The sequence below is a fragment of the Cynocephalus volans genome, chromosome 8, assembly GCF_027409185.1.
Source record: "Cynocephalus volans isolate mCynVol1 chromosome 8, mCynVol1.pri, whole genome shotgun sequence".
Taxonomy (NCBI): Eukaryota; Metazoa; Chordata; class Mammalia; order Dermoptera; family Cynocephalidae; genus Cynocephalus; species Cynocephalus volans.
Window position 1 is genome coordinate 109,565,028 of NC_084467.1, and position 24,019 is coordinate 109,589,046.

The following is a 24,019-nucleotide window of genomic DNA, read 5'->3' on the forward strand; positions in this document are numbered from 1 at the left end:
GCCCCCGCTGGCCCACGTGACCCAGCCGGTACCTCCCGTCCTCCCCGGCTGGAGACCCGGGGTCTCGGTCCCCTTGGCGGCGGCCCCGCCCCTCGCGAAAGCGGACCAACCGGAGGGAGGGCTAAGGCGGGGCGGTGGTGACAGCCAATGGGGGTGGAGCTCCGGAGGGGAGTAACAGGTTGGTGGGAGGGGGAGAAAGAAGGAGGGAGCGCGGAGGGACGGAGGGGGAGGGCCCGGAGCCGCGCGTGCCGCTCTGCCAGAGCCGGAGCCGGAGCCCGAGCCCCGAGCGCGAGCCCGGGAGCGCCGAGCCCGGGAGCGTCGAGCCCGGCGGGGGTGAGCGAACTGGGCAGGGGCAAGGGCACCTGAGAGGCCAGCGGGCCCTCAGGTGTACGTCTGAGGGGCGGGGGTCGAGGCGATCAGAGATACCCCCATCAGGGCACAGGTGCTGAGTTGGGGAGGAGGGGAGATCAGGGTAGAGTGGCAGGAGTTATTAAGAGCTGGCCCCTACTTTAAGGTACCAGATGGAGGTGGCTGGGAAGGTGCCAGGCGAGGGGCACCTGAGGCTAAGGTTGTTCCCAGGGCATGAAAGCGTTCCAGGGCCAGGATATCTCTGGAGGTCAGACGCTAGCCCTGGGGGCAGAATTTCTCTTGGAAACCAGGGTTGGGGAGTGGGGAGAGGAGTTAGTGCAAAGACAACTGCTGCCTTAGGGGAGGGCATCGGCAGGTGCTGTTTTCCTGAGGTTCTTTGCCCTTCTGCCTGTGTGAGCTGGCCGCGGACACCTCCTCCCTTCTGGCTTCGAGATGGCTCTGAGGTGTGAGATCTTCCTTTAACTATTCAACTACAGGTGAAAGCAGTTGCAAATAAGAGAGACTGAGGTGCGGAACAAGAGGGCATCCCCATCTCTTTGCTAGTTTTCAGTTTCTGTCCTTTGCATTCTTGCAGGGAGAGTTTTTCCTTCTGCCGAGAGAGAGAGAGGGGAGGAGGCGGGGAGGGAGGGAGAGAGAGAGAGAGAGAGAGAGAGATCTCCAAGAGAGGAATATGAGGATGCATATCAAACTCTTCCTCCAAACACACCTATTTTCTTCTGTGGTTCTGGATGAGGGCCATTGGGTGAGGTCTGAGAGCCCAACTAATTTCCTTGATGTCTCCCGGAATCCCCATTCTTCCCTGAAACCCTACCAGGAATCCCTGACTCCTGAACCATGATGGCTGTCAGACTGGCAGTAGGCACTAGTGGTGCAGGAAATAGGCAGGACTCCTCAGGAGATGACAGGACTAGAGGAATTACACCTCCAAATCTCCAGGCCAGATGAGAGGTGCACTTTGGGGCCCAGACAAGACTTCTGAGGCAAATTCCTTTGCCTTAGGCAGATAAGGGAACTGGAGCCAACCTCAGCTGGCCCCTTTGATGCCCTGCCTGTGGAAAGTTGTTGTAATTGGGAAATAATTAGCAACCACTATGTTTGTAGACAGGCTGCCTACATGTGCTGCTGTACCTCTTGTTTCATCCTGGATATTTGGGAGTTGGGGGGCTGGCTCTGGGGGACTGCTAATCCAGAGATTTGCTTGACTCTAAGAGGATTCTGGCTTCCTAGAACACTTCCTGCATTTCCCAGGCTGGCCTGCATGCCATTACCCTTGTGGGAGGTGAGGAGGGGGTAGGGCTGCTTCTCTTCATGCCAGGGAGGGGAGAACTAAGGGCCTGGGAGGTGGCTAAGGCGAGTGTGGGATCAGGAATGCAACTTTGGGAACTCTGGAGGGAGGGGTAGAGGGAAACAAAGTCTCCCTGTCACACACTGGCCTCTGTCACTCACCAGGTTCTTTGTGCAAGGGCTCCTCCTGTCTGTTCTCTCCCCACCTCTTGCCTGCTTCTTCAGAACCTTGGCTTTGGCATCCAAGCTGGACAGAGCTCCTGCTCATGGTCTTGCAAGAGCACCTCTACCTCCCCTGTGGTGTGGAGTTTCTCTGGTCTGCTTTATAAGCTGCCAGTGTAGTCTACCTGGCCCTCCCCTTCCTCTTGCCTCTCAAACCTGTCCATCCAGTTTGCGGGGGCCCAGTTCCTCATTGTGCGTTTTTTCCCCCCACTGGATAAGCAGCTCTAGCCTGGCTCTCAGGTTTCTGCTTTTTCAGTGGACCTAGCCAGGAGTCCACTTGGGGGATTCTTTTTGTATCAACGGGGGAACCCTCTTATTTCTATAACTTTTTTTTTTAAGGAGTTATTTATTTATTGGCAGCTGTCCAGCACAGGGATCCAAACCCTTGACCTTGGTGTTATAGCGCTGTGCTCTAACCAACTGAGCTAACTGGTCAGCCACTATAACTCTTTATGAGAAAAAGGGAGCCAAGTGATCAAGGTCACTGAGCTGTCCTTTTCTATTTTGGTCATTTGCTTTCCTTGTTATCTTTAAGGGGGTTCTAATCGTTATACCTCTAGTCCTCTCATTTTCTAAATCTGCCACTTATTTAGCATCTAGCATATTGCCCAGCACTGTGTGTATCAGTCCTTCCACTGCATACCCGAAACCACCCCACCCCCACTTCCTGCCACAAGTCCAGGGACCCTGTCACTCCTAGTTGGAAGCCAGACGCATATAGCTGGGCCAGAGGTGATGGAATTGGGGCAGGGCAGGCTAATAAGTAACTCAGGGAGAAGTGGCTGTCTGAAACAGGTGTAGAGTATCCTCCCCCCCGCTTGCAGGCAGGAATGGCAGAGGCAGATAAATGAAGCTGAATTAACTGGTGGCTTGGTCTCTTCCCAGAATACAGTTGGTGAGAAGAGCCATGGGCATATGCCAGCGGGGGAAAAGCAGGGTCAGGCATCTGGTGAGAGCACAGGCTCTGGACTCCATGTTGCCTGGCACCTGATCACTGTTTACCTGGCTCTGGGGCTTACGCAAGGCCTTGGAGCTGCCCTGCTCCCTCGGCCCCACCCCGTTGTCCTCTGTAACTGAAGGCGGATAGGTTTCGGGTTTTCCATGTTGAATCATTTAGAGTTTTGCTTTCTGACCCACCCTAAAGATCCCTTCAGCCTCCTGGCCCCTGACCCAAATGTCTTGGGACTGAAGACGATTGAAATTAGGGAGTCATTCATTAGGCCCTGGGAGAGCACTTGATGTGCCTCTGAACAACTTGGTGCTCTCACCCAAGGGGCTGTGCACTCTGCTGGGCCTAGGCTGGGAACTCCTTGACCTGAATCTGGAAGATCAGTAGATGTACTGACAGGGTAGAGCTGTGTCATGAATAAATCATGTGACTTGTAAGAGCTGGCAGTCTAGGCACATCTGGTGATAATGACTGCTTAGGGCTGGGAGTCCAGATCAGGAAGAGGTCCTGTTACTAGGGCAAATGAGAAATGGCTGTGAGGGATTCTTGAGCAAATCTCCCCACTGCTGTGCAAGTCTGCCTTAGTTTAGGATATACCTTTAACAAATACTTTGACATCTACTGTGTACCAGGCACTTTGACAAGTGGTCAGCTGATAGCCATGGTCTTTGCTCTCTAGGAGCTTATAATTTAGTGGAAGAGACAGACAGAAATCAATTACTCCCATAGATGTATAAAGATAAACTGAGGCAAACCCATTGAAGGACAACTGTAGAGCTTATAACATGGATCTGACCTGGTTTGTGGGAGGGAATGGTCAGGGAAGGCTTCTCCAAGGAAGTGACATCCTATTATGAATCAGGTAAAGCCAGTAAGTTCCCATTGGAAGGAGTAATGTTTGTTGTCAGCTTTGTGACAGGCATACTCTGCTAGGTGCTTTCATGTTTAATATCTCGTCATTTCCACACTTTAAGATCCACTAACCAAAAAGAATCCATTTCCTGTGATACAGTACTGCAGAGTGTGGCTTTATTAAGAGTTTAAAGATTTTGCTTGACTTGCATATACACATATACCACCACATGCCCTCTTTTTCTTACAGTAGAGTGCAAAAATCTTGTGTATAACTTAATAATTTTTCAGTTGTATACACCTGTGTAATTATTTATTGTCTAATTCTCACAGGTAATTACCTTTGTCAGGTAGTGTCATTATACCCATTTTACAGATGAGAAAACTGAGTCTCAGAAAAGTTCTGATTTTCCCAAGGTCATATACCTCAAGTGAAGAGAAGAGCTAGGATTTCAAGCTAGATCTTCACACTAGTCCAATGGAGAACTACTTTACCCCTCTGCCCTCACAAACTTACGATTCTGTGGTAAAAGTTTGTGTGTGCTGTCTCCTGGGGGAGGGTACATTGCTTTCATCCTTTTTCCAGTGGAGTCCCAGGGCTGTGGGGTGAAGAACCATTCCCAGTAAAGGGCTCCTCCCTCCCTGTTCCTTTCTCTTGAGGGGAGGAGTTGGGAACACTAAGAATGCTTCTCCTCGGACTGGAGAGTGTTTCCCTCACCAAGCGCAGGTGAGAAAGCTCTTGGAGCTTTGTGCCTTCCTTCTCTTCTCCCCCCTTCTCATTTCACCCTGGTTTCCTGGCTTTCTGGCTTCCTAGTACTTCTACAATTCCTGAAAGAGACCTTGCCAAATTTCCTTGGCCCAGAACTCCTCGGGGAGGTTGAGTTGGGTTTGTGTGTGTTTCTGTCTGGCATGTTAGAAAATCCTCCAGTTTGGTGCTAGGTTCTGGTGGAGACCAGCAGAAGGGGTGGGGAAGCTGGATATGTTTATTTGTTCGGAAGAGAACCTCTCCTCCCGAGTTCCTTGAGCCAGAGCATGCCTGGAATACATTCTACTTGCTGACTCTGAGCTTGGGCAATATGGATCTGAGGAGCTGGCCTCCAGATGGCCATGGCTCTGGCCCTTGGGTGGGATAAGTCTACCTGTTCTAGGGTCCCTTGGACTGGCACACTTACAACTTTAAGTCTCTTCTTGAGTAGATAATATATCTACATGATTCCAAATTAAAAAGGAACAAAAAGATACACAGTACAAAGCCCATCCCTTTTTACTTTCCTATCCCTGTCCTTAGCCCTCAATTACCCCTTCCCAAGGACATCACTGTTATCAGTTTCTTTGAATATCTTCCCAGAAATGGAATGCCACGCTTTGAGGTCTCTATATTTTAAATGAGCTCTGGGAGAGGAGGCTCCTTTTTCTCCTGTGGGATGGAGGTATCTGTTGGTGGGGCTTGGGTTCTGCCTTCACTGGGGGAGGAGGGAGGCACATGGTGGTATACGTGTATGTGTGAAGATCAAGCAAGATCTTTATACTCTTAAAGCCAAGCTCACCAGGGCTGTATCAGAGGAAATGGATATTTTTAGGTCAGTGGGTCTCAAAGTGTGGTATCTGGACTACACCATCAACATCACCTGGAGAACTTGGTTAGAAACACAAATTCTCAGGTCCCACCCCAGACCTACTGAATCAGAAACTCTGGGGGTAGGGTCTAGCAATCTGTGTTTTAACAGGCCCTCCAGGTGATTCTGCTGCTCAGATAAAGCATGAGAATCACAGTTCTATGTAGAAGGAATTGACAAGACAATCAGCCCCTCTAAAGCTGTTTCTACTTCAAGTCTTTCAGCTTAAATTCTTTCCTTCATCTTCTAGGACCCCTGCTGCCCATGGAGCAGGCATCCACCATGGCTGAGCCCCGGGGCCCTGTAGACCATGGAGTCCAGATTCGCTTCATCACAGAGCCAGTGGGTGGTGCAGAGATGGGCACCCTCCGTCGTGGGGGGCGACGCCCAGCCAAGGACTCAAGAGCCAATACGTATGGGGTTGCTGTGCGTGTACAGGGCATCGCTGGGCAGCCTTTTGTAGTGCTCAACAGTGGGGAGAAAGGTGGCGACTCCTTTGGGGTCCAAATCAAGGGGTCCAACAACCAAGGGGCCCCAGGTGCTCTGAGCTCTGATTCAGAACTCCCTGAGAACCCCTACGCTCAGGTCAAAGGATATCCTGCCCCCTCGCAGGGCAGCACATCTGATGAGGAGGCTGGGGCTGGCTGGAATGGAAGGTTACTCCGGTCCCAGTCCCAGGCCTCCCTGGCAGTCCCTGCCCCTATGGGTCCTAGCAATAGGAGTACCAGTTTGCTTGAGCTAGCCCCACAAGAGGCTTTCCCAGGTAGCACCATTGACACTGCTCCCCTGTCTTCGGTGGACTCGCTGATCAGCAAATTTGACAGTCAACTTGGGGGCCGGGGCCGGACTGGCCGCCGAACAAGGACACTGCCCCCTGAACAGCACAAGCGGAGCAAGAGCCTGGACAGCCGACTCCCACGGGACACCTTTGAGGAACGGGAGCGCCAGTCCCCCAACCACTGGACCCCTAGCACAAAATCTGACAACCATGTCGGCAGCTCAAAACAGCCCACCCAGAGCCAGAGGTCTCTCAGTGGCTTTAGCCGTTCCCATCAGACTCAGGACTGGGTCCTTCAGAGTTTTGAGGAGCCACGGGGGAGAGCACAGGACCCTACCATGCTGCAGGTCAGACCTAACATCTCCCTGGCTTCCAACCGCCAGCCCCTTCTCATCAGGTCTGACCCCACCAGCCCTGAGACTCCTTGCTAATTCAAATAACCTAGGGCAATAAGTCTCTACCTTTTATTTTCCACTGTATCCATCCACTAAGTAGGTGATACTCATATGCACAGGATACTTCCATGGGTAAAATTCCAAAGAAAATGGAACTAACTATAAAGTCACTATTCACAGCATGTGGAGTTACTTCTCATTGTCCCCACCATTAATCATGCCTCAGTCACCAGCATTTGCTAGGTCAGTAGCGTACATAAGGCAGGCTTGGAGCAGTTCCCTGGTGCTCTTGCCGAAATTCCACACCTTTCTCTCCCACTCAGGAATGCAAGTGAGTGAGAGAGTGACTTTACTTTGGGACAAACTTAAGTCCATTCTTAAAGTAAATCATTTATAAACTCTAGTACGTTAACTATCATTGTTGACAAATTACTTGTGACACAGTTCACAGCTGGTTGAGATCTGCTTGTTGAGGAAGATCTGGCTTGCAACAAGAGTGTGAGGTGTGTCCTGCTTGGACCTCCCTGGCCTGTTGCTCGGGCCTCAGCAGTGTTGCCTCTGTACCGCACTTCTGACTTGTTTGTTGTGCTTGGAGGGCCTTGTCTCCCAAATGCCTCTTCTACTCCGTCTGAACCCCATGCATGCTTTTGGCCTAATCTTCCTATTTCTCCCCCTCCTCACCCCCCAGTTCAAATCAACTCCAGACCTTCTTCGAGACCAGCAGGAGGCAGCTCCACCAGGCAGTGTGGACCATGTAAAGGCCACCATCTATGGAATCCTGAGGGAGGGGTGAGTGGGGGCCCACCCACAGTGGAGGCACACACCTCCTTTCTTTGCTTTCTAGCTTTATTCCTCATCTTTCCTGCTTTTAGCCTTTCCTTATCTCTGCTACCTCTTTCCTGCCCTAACCCTTGCTTCTGTCTGTTTATCCTCTAGAAGTTCAGAAAGTGAAGTGTCTGTGAGAAGGAAGGTTAGTTTGGTGCTGGAGCAGATGCAGCCTCTGGTGGTGAGTGGCCTTCTCTGGGTAGGAGCAAGGGTCAGGGTTGGGGCTTGAGGGCCTCAGGAGATCTGGATGTGGACTCACTCCTTCCTCCCCATTCCCTATGCCTCTGGCAGATGGTTTCTCCTGGTTCTACTAAGGTTCTGGCAGGGCAGGGTGAACTCACCCGAAAAGTGGAGGAGCTACAGCAAAAGCTGGATGAACAGGTGAAGGTGAGGAGACTTCAGAGGTGCGGGAGGGATGAAGGACCACAGAGAAAAAAACCTTGGCCTGGAGATGGGCTGGGCTGGCTCTTCCAAGCAATGGAATGAGCACACTTGTGCCTTGTGAGACAAGAGATAGAGTGTGCACTGGTCCTAGTAGTGACTTTGGGGGTCTCCAGAGCTTAGGGAGGCAGAACACATTAGAAATCTGAGTATATATAAAGAAGAAAACAAGCAACCCAATTAAAAAATGGGCAAAAGAGCTAAGTAGGCATTTCTCTAAGGAAGATATACAAATGGCCAACAGACATATAAAAAAATGCTCAACATCACTCAGCATCCGGGAAATGCAAATCAAAACCACACTGAGATACCATCTAACCCCAGTTAGGATGGCTAAAATCCAAAAGACTCTGAATGATAAATGCTGGCGAGGTTGCGGAGAAAAAGGAACTCCCATACATTGTTGGTGGGACTGCAAAATGGTGCAGCCTCTATGGAAAATGGTATGGAGGTTCCTCAAACAATTGCAGATAGATCTACCATATGACCCAGCTATCCCACTGCTGGGAATATACCCAGAGGAATGGAAATCATCAAGTCGAAGGTATACGTGTTCCCCAGTGTTCATTGCAGCACTCTTTACAATAGCCAAGAGTTGGAACCAGCCCAAATGTCCATCATCGGATGAGTGGATACGGAAAATGTGGTATATCTACACAATGGAATACTACTCAGCTATAAAAACGAATGAAATACTGCCATTTGCATCAACATGGATGGACCTTGAGAGAATTATATTAAGTGAAACGAGTCAGGCACAGAAAGAGAAATACCACATGTTCTCACTTATTGGTGGGAGCTAAAAATTAATATATAAATTCACACACACACACACACACAAAAAAAAACCGGGCGGGGGGGAAGAAGATATAACAATCACAATTACTTGAAGTTGATATGACAAGCAAACAGAGGGGACATTGGTGGGGGGAGGGAGGAGGGAGGAGGGAGGGAGGTTTTGGTGATGGGCAACAATAATCAGCCACAATGTATATCGACAAAATAAAATTAAAAAAAAAAAAAAAAAGAAATCTGAGTATATATAGGTGAAAGACCAGCCAAAGTGCTTTTCCTCTACTCTTACTCAGCAACAATCAACACAGAAGACTTCTGTGACAAAATGTGTGGAGTTTTTCCCCCACACACCAGACAATTCTGAAGTGGACACCAGCTGGGAAGCTTCCAATTTAATTCTAACTCTATTTATCTAGAGATAGCATCAGATCCCACAGGTTAAGGGCTCAGTTCTGAAGCTTGCCCTACTGCCCCCCATATAGTGAGTGTCTAATGAATGTTAGATATTTCCATTATTCTGGGTCTTTGGGTTTTTTTGTTTTGTTTTTGGTGGCTGACTGGTACAGGGATTGAACCCTGGACCTTGGTGTTATTAGCACCATGCTGTAACCAGCTGAGCTAAATGACCAGCCCTATTCTGGGTCTTCATAAGAGGCTTTCCCTACTTTCCACCTGCTGTACTCTCCTTCCCTTTTCCAGAAGCAGCAAAAGCTGGAGCCATCCTGGGTTGGGTTGGAGCGGCAGCTGGAGGAAAAGGCAGAAGAGTGTAGCCGATTGCAGGAGCTGCTGGAGAGAAGAAAAGGGGAGGCCCAGCAGAGCACCAAGGAGTGAGTGTAGCTGATGGCACATGTGGGACTACTTGGGGGCTACAGGGTTGAAGGAGACAAAGGGAAATCTCCAGAAGCTGAAAGGGGCAGGGATGGTTTAAACATATGACCGTTTTTTTTTTACCTTTTCTATTAGTAGTGGTGATAGTGCACGATTCATAGTTAGGCTACTTGGGTTTGCCTCTGTGCTTCAGGTTCTTAATCTGTAAAATGAGCTTAATAATAGTACCTACCTCACAGGATTGTTGTGAGGATTCATTCATTCATTCAGCAGATGTTTTTGCAATGAATGCTGTGTGATAGGCACTGATCTAGTTTCCTGAAGTACATCAGTGAACCATACAGATGAAGGCCCTGCTCTCTGGAAGCTTGGTTTCTGGTGAGAGGGAACAGACAGTAGACAACATATTATGTAAGTAAATTTGTAATATGTGAGAAGACTGTAAGTAGAACAGGATAAAGCAGATCAGGAGGGGCAGGTTGTAGGGGAGCAGGTTGCAGTATTAAATAAGGTATCAGGGGAGGCCTCATTAAGATTTGAACAAAGAAAAAAAAAAAGATTTGAACAAAGACTTAAAGGAGGTTTAAAAGAATTGATATATGTGAAGTGTTTTAAAAACTGCTGACACATAGTGCTATCATATCATATGTCATGTGTGCTATCTATTTTTAGGCTGCAGAACATGAAGATCCTCCTGGACCAGGGTGAAAAGTTACGACATGGGTTGGAGACCCAGGTGATCGAGCTGCAGAACAAGCTGAAACAGGTTCAGGGTCCTGAGCCTGCCAAGGAGGTGTTACTGAAGGTAGGGAGTGGGGTGTGTATCCCAGGCTGTGTTCCTTTTTGCTGGAGCATCCTCAAGCCTGCTCATCCATGATTTCCCCAAAGTATGGAGAGTAGATTGCTGATTGAGGGTACTCCTCCCTGTGCTTTTGGGTGTACCCAATGGTGGGGTGGGACTAGAGCCCAGAATGGTAGGTTTCCTTTATCCCAACCAAGCCAGAGAGCACCTGGTACTGCGCCTAACACAAAGTGCTCAGTAAATATTTTTTGATTGAGTTAGTGAATTAATTAATAGGCAGATGGATCCTAATATGGTCACCTCTTCACTTCCATCTCCCCAGGACCTGTTAGAGGCACGGGAGCTTCTGGAGGAGGTCTTAGAGGGTAAACAGCGAATAGAGGAGCAACTCAGGCTGCGAGAGCGGGAGTTGACAGCCCTGAAGGGGGCCCTGAAGGAAGAGGTGGCTTCCCGTGACCAGGAGGTGGAGCATGTCCGGCAGCAGTACCACCGAGACACAGAGCAGCTTCGCCGGAGCATGCAAGATGCAACCCAGGCATGTAATAAGAGTAGGGACTGGGAGAGGAGGATACTGCCAGGGAACAGAGCTGCCTTGGGATCTTGTATTTTTGGACTTTTCACTGTTGCAACTGAGAAATCTCCCTAAAGGATATATGTGAGATGTTAGTGAAAACCTTGGCCAGGAAACTTACAAGGGCAGGGGAAAGGAGTGCAAGCCAGTAGTACCCTGCAGGTGTGTGACCATAGTGTCATGGGGAACTAACTGCGGGAGGCTTCCTGTGGATGACAGAGGGGTGGACTTTGACTTGGGGAGAGGATCTTCTGCTAGCATTGTACCAGGTACCACTAGGGTGTCAGGGAGCACAACTGGCACGGTGCTGTCTTAGCCTGAGTCTCCTGGTGCCCAACTCTCCTCTTCTCTAGGACCATGCAGCGTTGGAGGCTGAGAGGCAGAAGATGTCGTCCCTGGTGCGGGAGCTGCAGAAGGAGTTGGAGGAGACCTCAGAGGAGACAGGGCATTGGCAGAGCATGTTCCAGAAGAATAAGGAGGAACTTAGAGCCACCAAGCAGGAGTAAGGACTTTGCTCCTCTCCCAGGAATACTTATCTATGATTCTTACATCACACTTTCTTTCTGCCCATGCTGTGTTCTTACTGTACCATTTCTCAAACTGCTTTTCCTCCCTCTTGAGAGTGAGTACCCAGTGTATTGGCCTTGAGGGAGTGGTTTCCATTCTCTTACTAACCTTCCCCAGGCAGGTGTCCTGACCATGTTCCCTTTCCTCCTTATTTCTCCTCGCTGGGCTCAGACTGCTGCAGCTGCGGATGGAGAAGGAAGAAATGGAAGAGGAGCTTGGGGAGAAGATAGAGGCCTTGCGGAGGGAATTAGAGCAGGCCCGAGTTGGTGTTGGAGATACTCACCAGGTTGAGAAGCTCAAGAAGGTACTTGGGAGTGGAAGGGTAGAATGGCAAGTCAGGGTGTGATGGGTATTTGCCTCATGAGGACCTCTGTACTAGTGGGTCTGTCTCCTGTGTGCTTGGTTTTCAGGCCCCATCCTGCTGGCTCAGCCTTCTCTCTTTCCAGCACAGCAGGGCTGGTTACTTCATTGAGTATAGAGGTTTCTAATGGAAAGGGCTCTCAGCAGCTAGATTGCCAGGCTGAGGTATAGCCAGAGGCTTCTGGCTGCCTCCCAAAAGACCTCATGGGTAGCAGCATTAGGTGGATTTGTGAAACTCCAGGATCGTTTTTATAAACTCAGAAACCTAATTTGGTCAGCATAGCAAAAGCTGCTCTGTCTTTCAGGGGGAACTCCTTAACTATATGATTTATGAAACAAATGTTTATAGTTAGATTAATTTACAACGAGAAATATTATCACATGGACTGGAATACTTGCATTGGCATGGCCAGCTGACCTACATGGGAAGCCAAATTGGGCCGGCCCGTGGCTCACTCGGGAGAGTGAGGTGCTGATACATGGGAAGCCAAATTGTATTCTGAAGGCTATTTAGAGAGAATAGAACCTGGACATGGATCCCAGTGTTTAATATGTTCACCTCCCCAGTCTCCAAGGCACAGCCTTGCTGGTGGGGCTGTAACACTCAAAGTTCGTGTAAAATTCACTCTTTGGTTTTTTTGTTTTTGTTTTTTTTTAAATTCTCTTTTTACCTTGCATGGATGATATTTTATAAAAGAATCACAAATGATAAAAAAAATTGAAGTGAACACAAATGATTTCTTCATATTCTAGGTGTTTGCATTTATGAAGGGTAAGAAGGCAACTACAGTCATCCCTCGGTGTCTGTGGGGGATTAGTTCACCAAAATCTGTGGATGTTCAAGTCCTGAGATTGACCTTGCCGATTCGCGGATATGAAAGACTGGTTCTCCATATCCGCAGGTCTTGCATCATGTGAATACTGTATTTTCAATTCACAATTTGTTGAATCTGTGCATGTAGAACCTGCCAATATGGAGGGCAGACTGTATTTAAAAAAATCCATGTATAAGTGGACCCGTGCAGTTCAAACCTATGTTGTTCAAGGGTCAACTTTAATTATTTTGGATGATTTAGGTAGTTTAGAAAGCCTTTTCAGTATTCATAGGGAATTGGCATTTATGGCCTCTTGAAGATCCTTCTAGCTCTACATTTATTGATATGTAGTATGTGCTCGGTTAACAAATATTAGTTCATTGATGTTTGTTTATTATGCCTCTACTGTAAGACTGCCTAATTGTAATGATGGCAATCATATCTTTGAGTGTAGAAGTAGCTACAAATGATTATTTTTAGATAAATAAAAACCTGAGATTACATGAAATATTTGTAGAGAAAACCAAGATAAATGTTAACTAAATACATTTTGGTGATGTAGTGCTGTGTTGTGTAACTTAAAATTCTGTTTTCTCAGAAAAACTCCCAAAAGATGGTGAAGTTAATATTACTCTTACATTTTTACTATCTTGTTTGGGAGTTAACAAATACCAAGGATAGCCTGAAGTCTGTTCACTTTATTAGCTGACACAGTGAACTTGAACAATCCTCTGGACAATTTCAGTTGATTTATTTTTCTGACTAAAGCTAAAAAGCAATAACTAGTGTTTCATATATCTCAGGTATTAAGTATACTTTATCAGGTATTTAATCAATAAATGAAATATCATTAGGAAAACAGACTAACCAAATTCAATATAGACCATACACTCTACTATTTCTCTTTATCTTTGTAATTAGTGTTGTTAGTGTCTTACATTGAAGACTCAGTACATGCTCCTGTTATATAACCCTCCAGCCTAATTATGGTTCTTTCTGAATTTCAGAAGTAGCTAATAGCTAAAGAATTAGAACCAGAACTCATTTTAATTTTCTTTTTAAAAGAAATTAGCTGCACTGATATTTATTGTGTCACATATTTTGATTTTCGATATATTTTCTTAAGTAGTCAATCTTGTTCTATCCATATCCTTATCTACTCAGTCTCTATGTAATTTTTTTTATGGACTTATATTTCAGATATCATAAAACTCACCCTTTTAAAGTGTACAATTCAGGGGTTTTTGTATATTCACAAAGTTTTGCAACCATCACCACTAGGTAATTACATTTTTATCACCCCAAAAAGATGTCCCATACCTATTGGCAATAATTCCCTCCACCCATTGGCAACCACTAATCTACTTTCTGTCTCTCTGGATTTGCCTATTCTGGGTACTTTATACAATTGGAATCCTACAATATGAGGCCTTTCATGTCTGGCTTCTTTCACCTGGCATAATGTGTTCAGGGTTCATCCATGTGATAGCAAGTATCATACTTTATTCCTTTTTATGGCTGAACAATATTTCACTTTGTGGCTATACCATATTTTGTTTATGCATCAATTGATGGATATTTGGGTCATTTCTATATTTGTGCTATAATGAATAGTGCAGCTGTAAACATTCATGTATAAGTTTTTGTGTGAACATATATTTTCGGTTCTCTTGGGTATATACCTAGGGGTGGAATTGCTGGGTCATCTGGTAACTCCATGTTTAACTTTTTGAAAAACTGCCAAACTGGTTTCCAAAGTGGCCACATTATTTTACATTCCCTCTGGTAATGTATGAGTTTCAATTTCTCCACATTCTGGTATCAGTCTGGCTCTCAGTGCTGGTCACCGTTCCCCTTCCCTTCTAGGAGCTGCGCAGGACACAGGAGGAGCTTAAGGAGCTGCGGACAGAGCGGCAGAGCCAGGAAGTGGCTGGGCGACATCGGGACCGGGAGTTGGAGAAGCAGCTGGCAGTCCTGAGGGTCGAGGCAGATCGAGGCCGGGAACTGGAACAACAGAACCTCCAGCTACAAGAGACCCTCCAGCACCTGAGACAGGACTGTGAAGAGGCTTCCAAGGCAAGGGGAGTGGGCACAGGGCTTAGGAGGTGGAGGCTGAGGGGTCTGGAGGGCCGAGGAGCCAGACAGAGGGCATGGAAAGTTTCCTATCATGGGTATGTATCATAGGACCAGCTCCTTGGTTCTAGATGTGTGGTTAAAGCAGCCAGGTTTTGGCACGGGGAGGCCCCTGTACCTGGTGACACCCACTGCATTCCAGTAGGGGTGGGGCTCTCAGGGAGCCTCTGGCTGGTGGCACCACCCTCTTTCATCCTGTGGTGGGCAGCAGACGACCTGGGGCCTGAGCCCGGGGGTCTGAGCCGCCCTCCCTGGCCGCCCTTAGGCCAAGGTGGCGGCCGAGGCCGAGGCGGCAGTGGTGGGGCAGCGGCGCGCAGCCGTGGAGAGCACGCTTCGGGAGACCCAGGAGGAGAATGACGAATTCCGCCGGCGCATCTTGGGTCTGGAGCAGCAGCTGAAGGAGGCACGAGGCCTGGCGGAGGGCGGGGAAGCGGTGGAGGCACGACTTCGGGACAAGGTGCAGCGGCTGGAGGTCAGTGCCCCTGCCCAGTGCTGGCTCCCCCCAGCCCTCTGTACCCACAGACTGGCGACATCTTCCCACGTCGAGCAGTCAGCCATCAGTTTTATTTTGCCCTTAGAGTGCTTCTGTTTTGCTTCCCCAAACCCGCTGTTAAGCTTGGACATACTGATTTCCTTTCCTTTGGATATACCCAGCAATGGGATTGCGGGATCATGTAGTTGGGTTGTCATATTTCCTGGGATGTACTTTGGTGTGAATGTTTCAGACTTTGCGCTGGTGTTTTTGTCTCTTCTCTCCCACCTTTTGCTTGCTCTGTGTGCCAGTTTCTTTGCTGGTTCTTCTGATCCTCTTTTCGCTGCCCACCGTTTTCATGACCACCTCCTTCCTCTCCCTCCCACCTACCCCACTCCAAATGGCTTAAGCCCAAGCATTGCCTCCTCCCAGTCCACACCCGCTCTCGCCCCATTCCCAGGCAGAGAAACAGCGGCTGGAGGAAGCCCTGAATGTGGCTCAGGAAGAGGAGGGCAGCTTGGCAGCCGCCAAGCGGGCACTGGAAGCCCGGCTGGAGGAGTCTCAGCGGGGGCTGGCCCGCCTGGGGCAGGAGCGGCAGGCCCTGAACCTGGCCCTAGAGGAGGAGGGGAAGCAGCGGGAGGTTCTCCGGCGGGGCAAGGCTGAGCTGGAGGAGCAGAAGCGATTGCTGGACAGGACTGTGGACCGGCTGAACAAAGAGGTGGGGCACGGGGTGGAAGAGGCCCAGCTCACACAGAAGCTTATGGGGTGGTGGGGTTGGGGGATGGGGGCAGAATGTGTGGTGGTGGCTTTCCTCAAGGACATTGTTGGGAAGTCCAAGGCCAAGTCTCAGAAAGTGGCAGCCTTCCTACCTCCCCTCTGTGTTTTTCCCCTTCCCCTCCACATCCCGTTTCTTTATGGTCTTAGTTCTTGGAGAGTATCTCCTTGAATCGTGCCTTAGAAGTCTGTAAGACCTAAACACAGGAATCTTCATTGGTAGAATTTTAAATTGGGGGAGGGGAAGGAAAAAGGAAGAAAAGTAAATAAATGCTTTTTGCTGGTAAGTGTTGTCTTCCCAATCTCTTGCTTTATAAAACAAAAGCAAACACCTAATATGTGACATCAGTTCTAATGTGCGTGTTTTTTCATTTGTCAGTTTTTAAAAAGTGCACATTTATCATCTCTGAAATGGGTTTGTGTCTTTTTTTAATTGGCAAATAATTGTACATACTTATGAGGTACAATGTGATATTTTGGTACATGTGTACAATGTGTAATGATCAACTCAGGGTAATTAGCATATCCATCATCTCAAACATTTATTTGTCATTTCTTTGTGTTGGGCACATTCAAAATCTTCTTTTAGCTATTTGAAAATATACAATAAATTATTACCTATAGTCACCCTACAGTGTTATAACACACCAGAACTTATTCCTATCTATCTGTAATTTTCTATCCATTAACCAGCCTCTCCCTATCCCCCACTTACCCTCATACTTTACAGCATCTAGTAATTACTATTCTACTCTCTACTTCTATGAGATCAACTTTTTTTAGCTATCACATATGTGTGAGAACTTATGGTACTTATCTTTCTGTGCCTGGCTTATTTCACTTAGTGTAATGTCCTCCAGGTTCATCCATATTACTGTGAATGACAGAATTTCATTCTTTTTTTAATGTCTGAATCATATTCCATTGTGTATATATACCACATTTTCTTTATCCATTCATCTGTTGATGAATGTTTCCATATTAACTTGTTTCCATACCTTGGCTATTGTCAATAGTGCTGCAATAAACATGGGAGTGCAGATATCTTAAACATACTGATTTCCTTTCCTTTGGATATATACCCAGTAGTGGGATTGCTGGATCATGTGGTTGGGTTGTCATATAATTGATGGTATGTCATAGCTCAATTGGCAAATTTTTCTTTCTTAGTGGTACATATAATCATTGGCAGCTTGGGTTTGCCAATATATGATCATTTAAGGTTTACTTCATATCAGGCACTGTTTTAAGTACTTTACATAATTTACTAACATAATTCTCTTGACAACCTTGTGATGTAGGTACTACTATTATCCATTTTTTTTTTTTTAAAGATGACCGGTAAGGAGATCTTATCCCTTGACTTGGTGTTGTCAGCACCATGCTCTCCCAAGTGAGCTAACTGGCCATCCCTATATAGGGATCCAAACCCATGGCCTTGGTGTTATCAGCACCACACTCTCCCGAGTGAGCCACGGGCCAGCCCTACCTACTATTATCCCATTTTATGGATGGGGAACTGAGACCCAGAGAGGATAAGTAACTTGCCTATAGTCAAGTTAGTACTAGTAAGTAGTAGAGCCAGGATTTGAACCCAGGGATCTGTATATAACTACCAAACATGCTAGAGACCTAGGACCAGGAAAGAACAAGAAAGGGCTCCTTTGGCAGGAAGGAAGCTGTTGGGGGAGTCTTGGGAATCTGGGCCTGGGGACACAGGCATCTGTTAAAGAGGTGCAGTGCTGGAAACTCATTTCTTTGTGTTTTAGCTGGAGCAGATTGGGGAGGACTCTAAGCAAGCCCTACAGCAGCTCCAGGCCCAGCTTGAGGATTACAAGGAAAAGTCTCGGCGGGAGGTGGCAGAAGCCCAGCGCCAGGCCAAGGATTGGGCCAGTGAGGCTGAGAAGACCTCTGGGGGATTGAGCCATCTTCAGGATGAGGTAGGAGCCTAAATGGCAAGAGGGTGGGAACCATCCCAATGTCCTTGGGTTTGAAGGTTATTGTCTCTTAACTGAACCTGTGGCCAGGCATCTGGGGCCCAGGTTTAAGTTAACCACTTGCAGTGACATACTAAGGTGGAATAGGGTGGAGGGAGTTGTCCACTCTAGGTAAAGACATTGTCTGTAGAGCAGTGATTTTCAAACTCTGCTGTACATTAGAGTCATCTGGAGAAATTTTTTTTTTTTTTTTTTTAAAGATGACCTGTAGGGGGATCTTAACCCTTGACTTGGTGTTGTCAGCACCACGCTCAATCAGTGAGCTAATCGGCCATCCCTATATAGGATCCGAACCCGGGGTCTTGGTGTTCTCAGCACCACACTCTCCCGAGTGAGCCACGGGCTGGCCCTTGGGGAGATTTTAAAAAATCCCAATGCCCAAGCTAAATCCCATACCACTTAAATCATAATCTCTGGGGGTAGGACCCAGGCTAAGTATTTTTTAAGAACTCAGGTGATTCCAGTTTGTGTAGGGAATTTTAAAACAATAAACAAAATGGACTAAAAGTCTGCTTTTTATTATCACCATGTGCTGACAATTCCAAAGGATGTCAGTGATGAAATATTTCTTCCCACAGAGATGAGTTGTTTCCACCTCTCAACCCCCACCTTCTTACTACGCCGAACTATTGCATTTTTTTCTTCTGCTCAGATCCAGAGGTTGCGTCAGGCCCTGCAGGCATCCCAGGCTGAGCGAGACACAGCCCGGCTGGACAAAGAGCTGCTGGCCCAGCGACTGCAGGGGCTGGAGCAAGAGGCAGAGAGCAAGAAGCGCTCCCAGGATGACAGGGCCCGGCAACTGAAGGGCCTTGAGGTGAGGACATTGGAGTGTGACCTTTGGGGGGAAAAAGGGAGGGGGTTCTGGGTCCAGGCACAGGTGGGACTTCTGTAGGGAAAGGAACCATGACACTCCAAGCCTTTTTCTATACTAGAGATTGAAACTGGCTGATGGGTTTTGTTTGACTGCAATGTTTTAAATAACTTTGAATTAATTGCCAATATTTAGAAATTTGTAGATGTCACATAAAAGTTTGGATTTCTGGCTTCTTTTATATTTGGAAAATGTGATAATACTGAGCTTCTAGTCCTGAGTTCTGCATGGCAACAGTTGGCTAGAACTGAGCAGTGGCCTCCCCCTTTAGAGTGAATAATGGTCTTTAATTTGTGGTATTTGATAATAATAATAATAATGATAATAGAAGCAGCAGCAAACATATATTGTGCTTTGTGCCAGGCACTTAAGACTCATTTAATCCTCAGAATAACCCTGTGGAGTGGATAGTCTTATTTTCTCCATTTTACAGATGAGGAACACTGAGGCACAGAGAGATTAAATAAATTGTCCATGGTTCCACTGCCAGGAAGTGATAGATCTGATTTTCAAACCCAAGGGTCTGGCCTCACATTTATACTCTTAGCCTGTACATGGTACTGCTTGGCTAGAGTGTGTTCCCTCAATCTGTACTCTGGTGCTCCAGTTTCTGAGTCTCTCCATCTCAGCTTTGGCCCAGGTACTTGGGTTTCTCTCTCCATCTTCACATTAGGGAAATAGGGTTCTTCAATGAGGAATGGATTCTCAGTTTTGCCTTCCTGCTGGGGGCCATGACCAGAGTATTTCCTATCCCTCCCTTTGATGCCACACCTGGTCAGCAGAGGGTGCTAGCTCCATAGTGGCTCTGGGCAGGGGCAAGGACCGAAGGTTACTGGGATGTGCAAGAGAGGAAAGTTTATGGAGGCTGGAGTTTGAGAGGGTCCTGGTTTGAGTTTGGCATTCTAGTGTCTAACATTTGGGGTAGAATTAATCTGTTGTCTTTCTGTCGTAGGAAAAAGTCTCACGGCTTGAGGCAGAGTTAGATGAGGAGAAGAACACCGTGGAGCTGCTAACGGACCGTGTGAATCGTGGCCGGGACCAGGTAACCTCTTCCTCACCCCTCATCTATGTCTATCCCTGACTATTTAACCTATTGTCCCTCTCCAAAACAACTCTACCTTCTTATCTTTTGTAACTGGGAGAGTTTTGGCTGCAGAATCTGTGCATGGCTGGGTCTACTTCAGGGTCTTGTCTGCTTCAGGAAGGGTTGGCCAGTTTTCTCAGGTGGAAAGAAGCCAAGAATTTGAGTTGAAGAAGGAATCCTGGTGGGCTGGGCTGCCGTCTGACCTGAGGTGGGGCTACTTTGGTTCAGAAGGGATGCTAGTTCCTGGTGGGATTGAGGTCTTGTTTCAATTCTGTGGCTCCTTCCATTTGAATAGGCTGAGATTTCTTAGTTGCCTGGGAATTTTTGGAATTCTGGGCTCAGAGACTATCCTCCAGTTACTGTGCCTCACTTGGTCCAGCTTGCTGGTTCATCCTTAGCCCTCCCCAAGGCTGATTCCTCTCACCCATTCCAACCAGGTGGATCAGCTGAGGACAGAGCTCATGCAGGAGAGATCGGCTCGGCAAGACTTGGAGTGTGACAAAATCTCCTTGGAGAGACAGGTGAAGGGGCATGGAGAGTCTTGAGGAGAGACCCCTGGAGCTTGGTAGAATGACCAAGTAGAGTGCTCACTGTGAAAGCTTCCTGTCCCTCTTAGAACAAAGACTTGAAGACCCGGTTGGCCAGCTCAGAAGGCTTCCAGAAGCCCAATGCCAGTCTCTCTCAGCTTGAGTCCCAGAATCAGTTGTTGCAGGAGCAGCTACAGGCTGAAGAGAGGTGACGCAAGCCTGTTCTCTCCCCCTCCTTTTCTTCCTCCCTCTTCTCTTTGGACTTTTCTGCTCTGGGATTCCCACCATCTTCCACTTTAGATATGGCCAACCTGGCCTGATCTTTAGGGAGCTCTTCTCTCCTGATAGAGAGCGGAGAAAGTTGCAGAAATTCTGAAATGTGAGTAACCTCTATCTCCCTGTTTCTTTGGATCTGTCCTGGATTTTCTCAAGTCTAATGGTGGGGCTCATGACTGAGAGAAGTCTTTAGAGGCAGTAAGGGGCCTATTAAGGGTTTCCTTAGAAATGACAACAGCCGTAGACATCCCTTTACCTCACCCACCCTGTTAGGGAGAGGACAGTTCTGCAGTCCACCAACCGAAAACTGGAGCGGAGAGTTAAAGAGCTGTCCATCCAGATTGATGATGAGCGGCAGCATGTCAATGACCAGAAAGACCAGGTAAGGACATGGCACCCTGGGGCCAAGAACCGTGGGGCAAACATATATTATGCATCTGTTTGAAGGCCAAGGGAGGCCCTCATCTCCCATAGGTCTTTCAAACTTAAACTTTCTTTCTATAAGGACAAAGAGATTAGATTGAAAGGACTAGACTAGAGCAGTCATAATAAGCATATGTATTGAGTGCTTATGATGTGCTAGGTTCTTTTTCTAAGTGTTATACGTGCATTAATTCATTTAATCCCCAAGATAACCCTATGAGGTTAGAGAACTTGCCCACAGTCACAACATTTTTTCCAGGGGCAATTATTCCTTGTCAAGATTATTACAGGGGAGAGTCCCAGGCCATGGTAGCAGATGCTTTTCTAATGTGGGGACTTGGTATTCTGCCCAGCTAAGCCTGAGGGTGAAGGCTTTGAAGCGGCAGGTGGATGAAGCAGAAGAGGAAATTGAGCGACTGGATGGCCTGAGGAAGAAGGCCCAGCGTGAGCTGGAGGAGCAGCATGAGGTCAATGAACAGCTCCAGGCCCGGATCAAATCCCTGGAGAAGGACTCCTGGTATGGGCCGCCCTTCTGCCCCCTGCTCTATAGGGACAGTAGAGCAGGAAGGGAATAGTTTATCCTGAGCTGGATAAGGAAGAGAAGCTCTAAAATAGGACTGTACAGTCACTTATTCCTGGCTGGAAGCCAGTATGGTTATTTCTTAGTACTTCAGCATCCTGTGCCCCACCTCCTCAAATCTCTGATTAGTAGGGGATCTTGTGAGCAGCTTTAGGCCTTAGAAGAATTGGAATTTCCTTAGCATGAAAAGGGTGGCTGTCTCAATCTTTCTATTCCCCTTCCCTTACCAGTATTCTTTCCTCTGACTTAGGCGCAAAGCTGCCCGCTCAGCTACTGAATCAACTCTCAAACACGAAGGGCTGAGCTCAGATGAGGAATTTGACAGTGTCTACGATCCCTCATCCATCGCATCATTGCTTACAGAGAGCAACCTTCAGACCAGCTCCTGTTAGTCTGTTGTCCTCCAGGGTCCTGAAACCAGACTCAAGACCTATCCCAGAGAGCCCTGCTCTGCCTGCCTGCCTCAGATTGCTCATTCCTATGCGTGACCAATTATTCAGACCTAAGACAGGGAGGGGTCTGAGTGATGATGATAAAAAAGACAACAGTAATAAGCTTATGATTGGACTTTCCCTTTCCATTGGAGGAGTGTATATTTTAGGCCAACCGAGCCCTTAAGTGCCGACCCTTCTCTCATCTCCCTCATATTGGAAGGACGGTCAGCATATGGGCTGAGAGGGACTGAGCAGAATAGGAAGGGATAGAAATTGCCATGTGTATAAAGCTTTATTTCTTTAGCCCTTACCCCTAAGGCTCAGGGAAATACCCTGTGCTGTTCTGCTGCCTGGATTCCTGCAACCCATTTTCCTCTCACTCTGCAACAGGGTAAGGGGAACATTATGGGTAATGGACATGCAGGCGTGGCTCTCCTCACCTCTCAGATGCTCTTTGCACAGTCGTGGGGCTCATGTGGCCGTCCCCACACCCCTATTTTTGTCTTCTCCAAGCCAGCAGGTCCAAGGGATACTTTATTCTCTCCCCTTCCATCTTTACAATTCCTACCTTGCATCTTTCCTCTCAGTGCCTTAGCCAGGGTGAGGAGATAAGGATGCTCTTCTTGCCTTTTATATCTACACATTCATACCTCTCCGAAGACCAGCCTTCCCTGCCCCGGTGACTGGTCGAGAGAGCTACTGGCCTCTTCATCAGTGAGCCCCTGGAAGAGGGTCTTTGGTAGGGCCATGATAAGTTTAAGGTGGTAGGGGCCTGGTTCTGCTCAGGGTTTCCCTTCTTCCTCCTCTCCTTCCTCTGAGACTGTGGATATGGTTATAAGATGGTTGTACCTGGGAACCCTGACTACTGTTTATTCAAGTTCGAAAAGTAAAGGTCTTAGTCCCTCTGGCCTTCCTTGTGGCTTCTTTGACCAGATGTGCCCAGCCTCAATAGTGAACCAAGAGATCCTCATTTTCTCAGGAGCTTGACCCTGACTCAGGGCTTCACCTGGGGCTAGAAGCTGACTTTTGGTAGAAATGGGAAGAGGCAATGGAGAATTTATTCCTCCTTTGGATTTTGGGGAAAGCCAAGCCCTGGTGGGGAGGTGGTAAGGGGGATGATTCACCTCTCTTATTTCCTAAGCAGGTTCTGAATGGAGCCTGCAGGAGGAAGAAGGCTGTTCTCACCAATGACTTGTAATTTCATGATCTTAAAAAAAATTTCTAAATTGTTCTGCAGATCAGACATTCTCTCCCAATCCAGTACAGCCTTGGTTTTGTTTTAAATTAAATATTAAAATTATATATCTATACTGAAATCCTTGGCTTGTCTTTTCATTCTATTTCCTGGCTTATTTGGAGGTCCAAGTTTTATGAAGTAGTCATTTTAACTGCAAAGCTTAGAGGCAAGCTGGAGTTTTCTTCACCTCATTTTTCAGAGGCCCTTGACCTAGGAAACCTGGAGGTGTTTATAGCAGCCCCATTCTCTCCTGAGCAACCTTCTAGGAATAGCAAGGCCAATAAATGCCTTCTCTGAGGGTTAGAGGGGAACAGAAAAGAACTTGGTTTTATTCCCTTGGACCACAAGGATATCCCCAGCATTCACCAAGATACAGAGGTCTCCATCCATTCCTAACTGGCATGGGACCCAGTCCCTTCTGGGAGGTAGGGAAGTTTCTGCCATCCCTGTGTTGCCTTGAAGAAGGAGCAAGCGGTTCACCAGAGCCTATTGCCAGATATAGGGGTACAGCCCTCTCAAGAGTGGGTCAGATCTCCTGACTTATTCTGCCTGCAGCCCATGTGGACCATAGCCCAGTGGAGAAGCCATCTGCTGAGAGCAGCTGGGTTGGGAAGAGGCTCCAGGGTCCTGCTTGGCCAACCCTCTCTTCTAGATCTCAGCCTAGGCTTGGGGAGCAAATGCCATCAGAGAAGTTGAGGCTCATCCTTTCTCAAGAATACAAATTCCTTTTAAGGTGATGTGT

General features: G+C 47.6%; 1 protein-coding gene across 2 annotated transcripts; it reads left to right on the plus strand.

Moving 5' to 3' along the window:
- The first annotated feature begins 235 nt into the window (after positions 1-235).
- Positions 236-23,356, plus strand: CGN (cingulin). 2 transcript variants are annotated; one of them, XM_063105520.1, is made up of 21 exons: positions 236-333; positions 5,543-6,417; positions 7,154-7,254; positions 7,402-7,471; positions 7,582-7,677; positions 9,226-9,353; positions 10,027-10,159; positions 10,479-10,691; positions 11,081-11,229; positions 11,466-11,598; positions 14,336-14,545; positions 14,868-15,074; positions 15,535-15,792; positions 17,618-17,788; positions 18,498-18,659; positions 19,669-19,758; positions 20,238-20,321; positions 20,417-20,535; positions 20,877-20,985; positions 21,380-21,543; positions 21,857-23,356. In XM_063105520.1, exons 2-21 carry the CDS (start codon positions 5,557-5,559, stop codon positions 21,996-21,998), a joined length of 3,600 nt encoding a protein of 1,199 aa, XP_062961590.1. In that variant the 5' UTR covers positions 236-333; positions 5,543-5,556; the 3' UTR covers positions 21,999-23,356. The 2 variants fall into 2 exon arrangements, with proteins under 2 accessions (XP_062961590.1, XP_062961591.1); XM_063105521.1 differs by having other exon boundaries at positions 5,543-5,718.
- The last annotated feature ends 663 nt before the right edge of the window (positions 23,357-24,019 follow it).

Excerpts from the sequence above, each read along its gene's own strand:
- CGN (XM_063105520.1), top strand. The coding sequence starts at position 5,557 with ATGGAGCAGGCATCCACCATGGCTGAGCCCCGGGGCCCTGTAGACCAT. Across the intron at positions 11,230-11,465 it reads CTTAGAGCCACCAAGCAGGA|ACTGCTGCAGCTGCGGATGG; the intron begins GTAAGGACTTTG and ends CGCTGGGCTCAG. Across the intron at positions 15,793-17,617 it reads TGGACCGGCTGAACAAAGAG|CTGGAGCAGATTGGGGAGGA; the intron begins GTGGGGCACGGG and ends TTTGTGTTTTAG.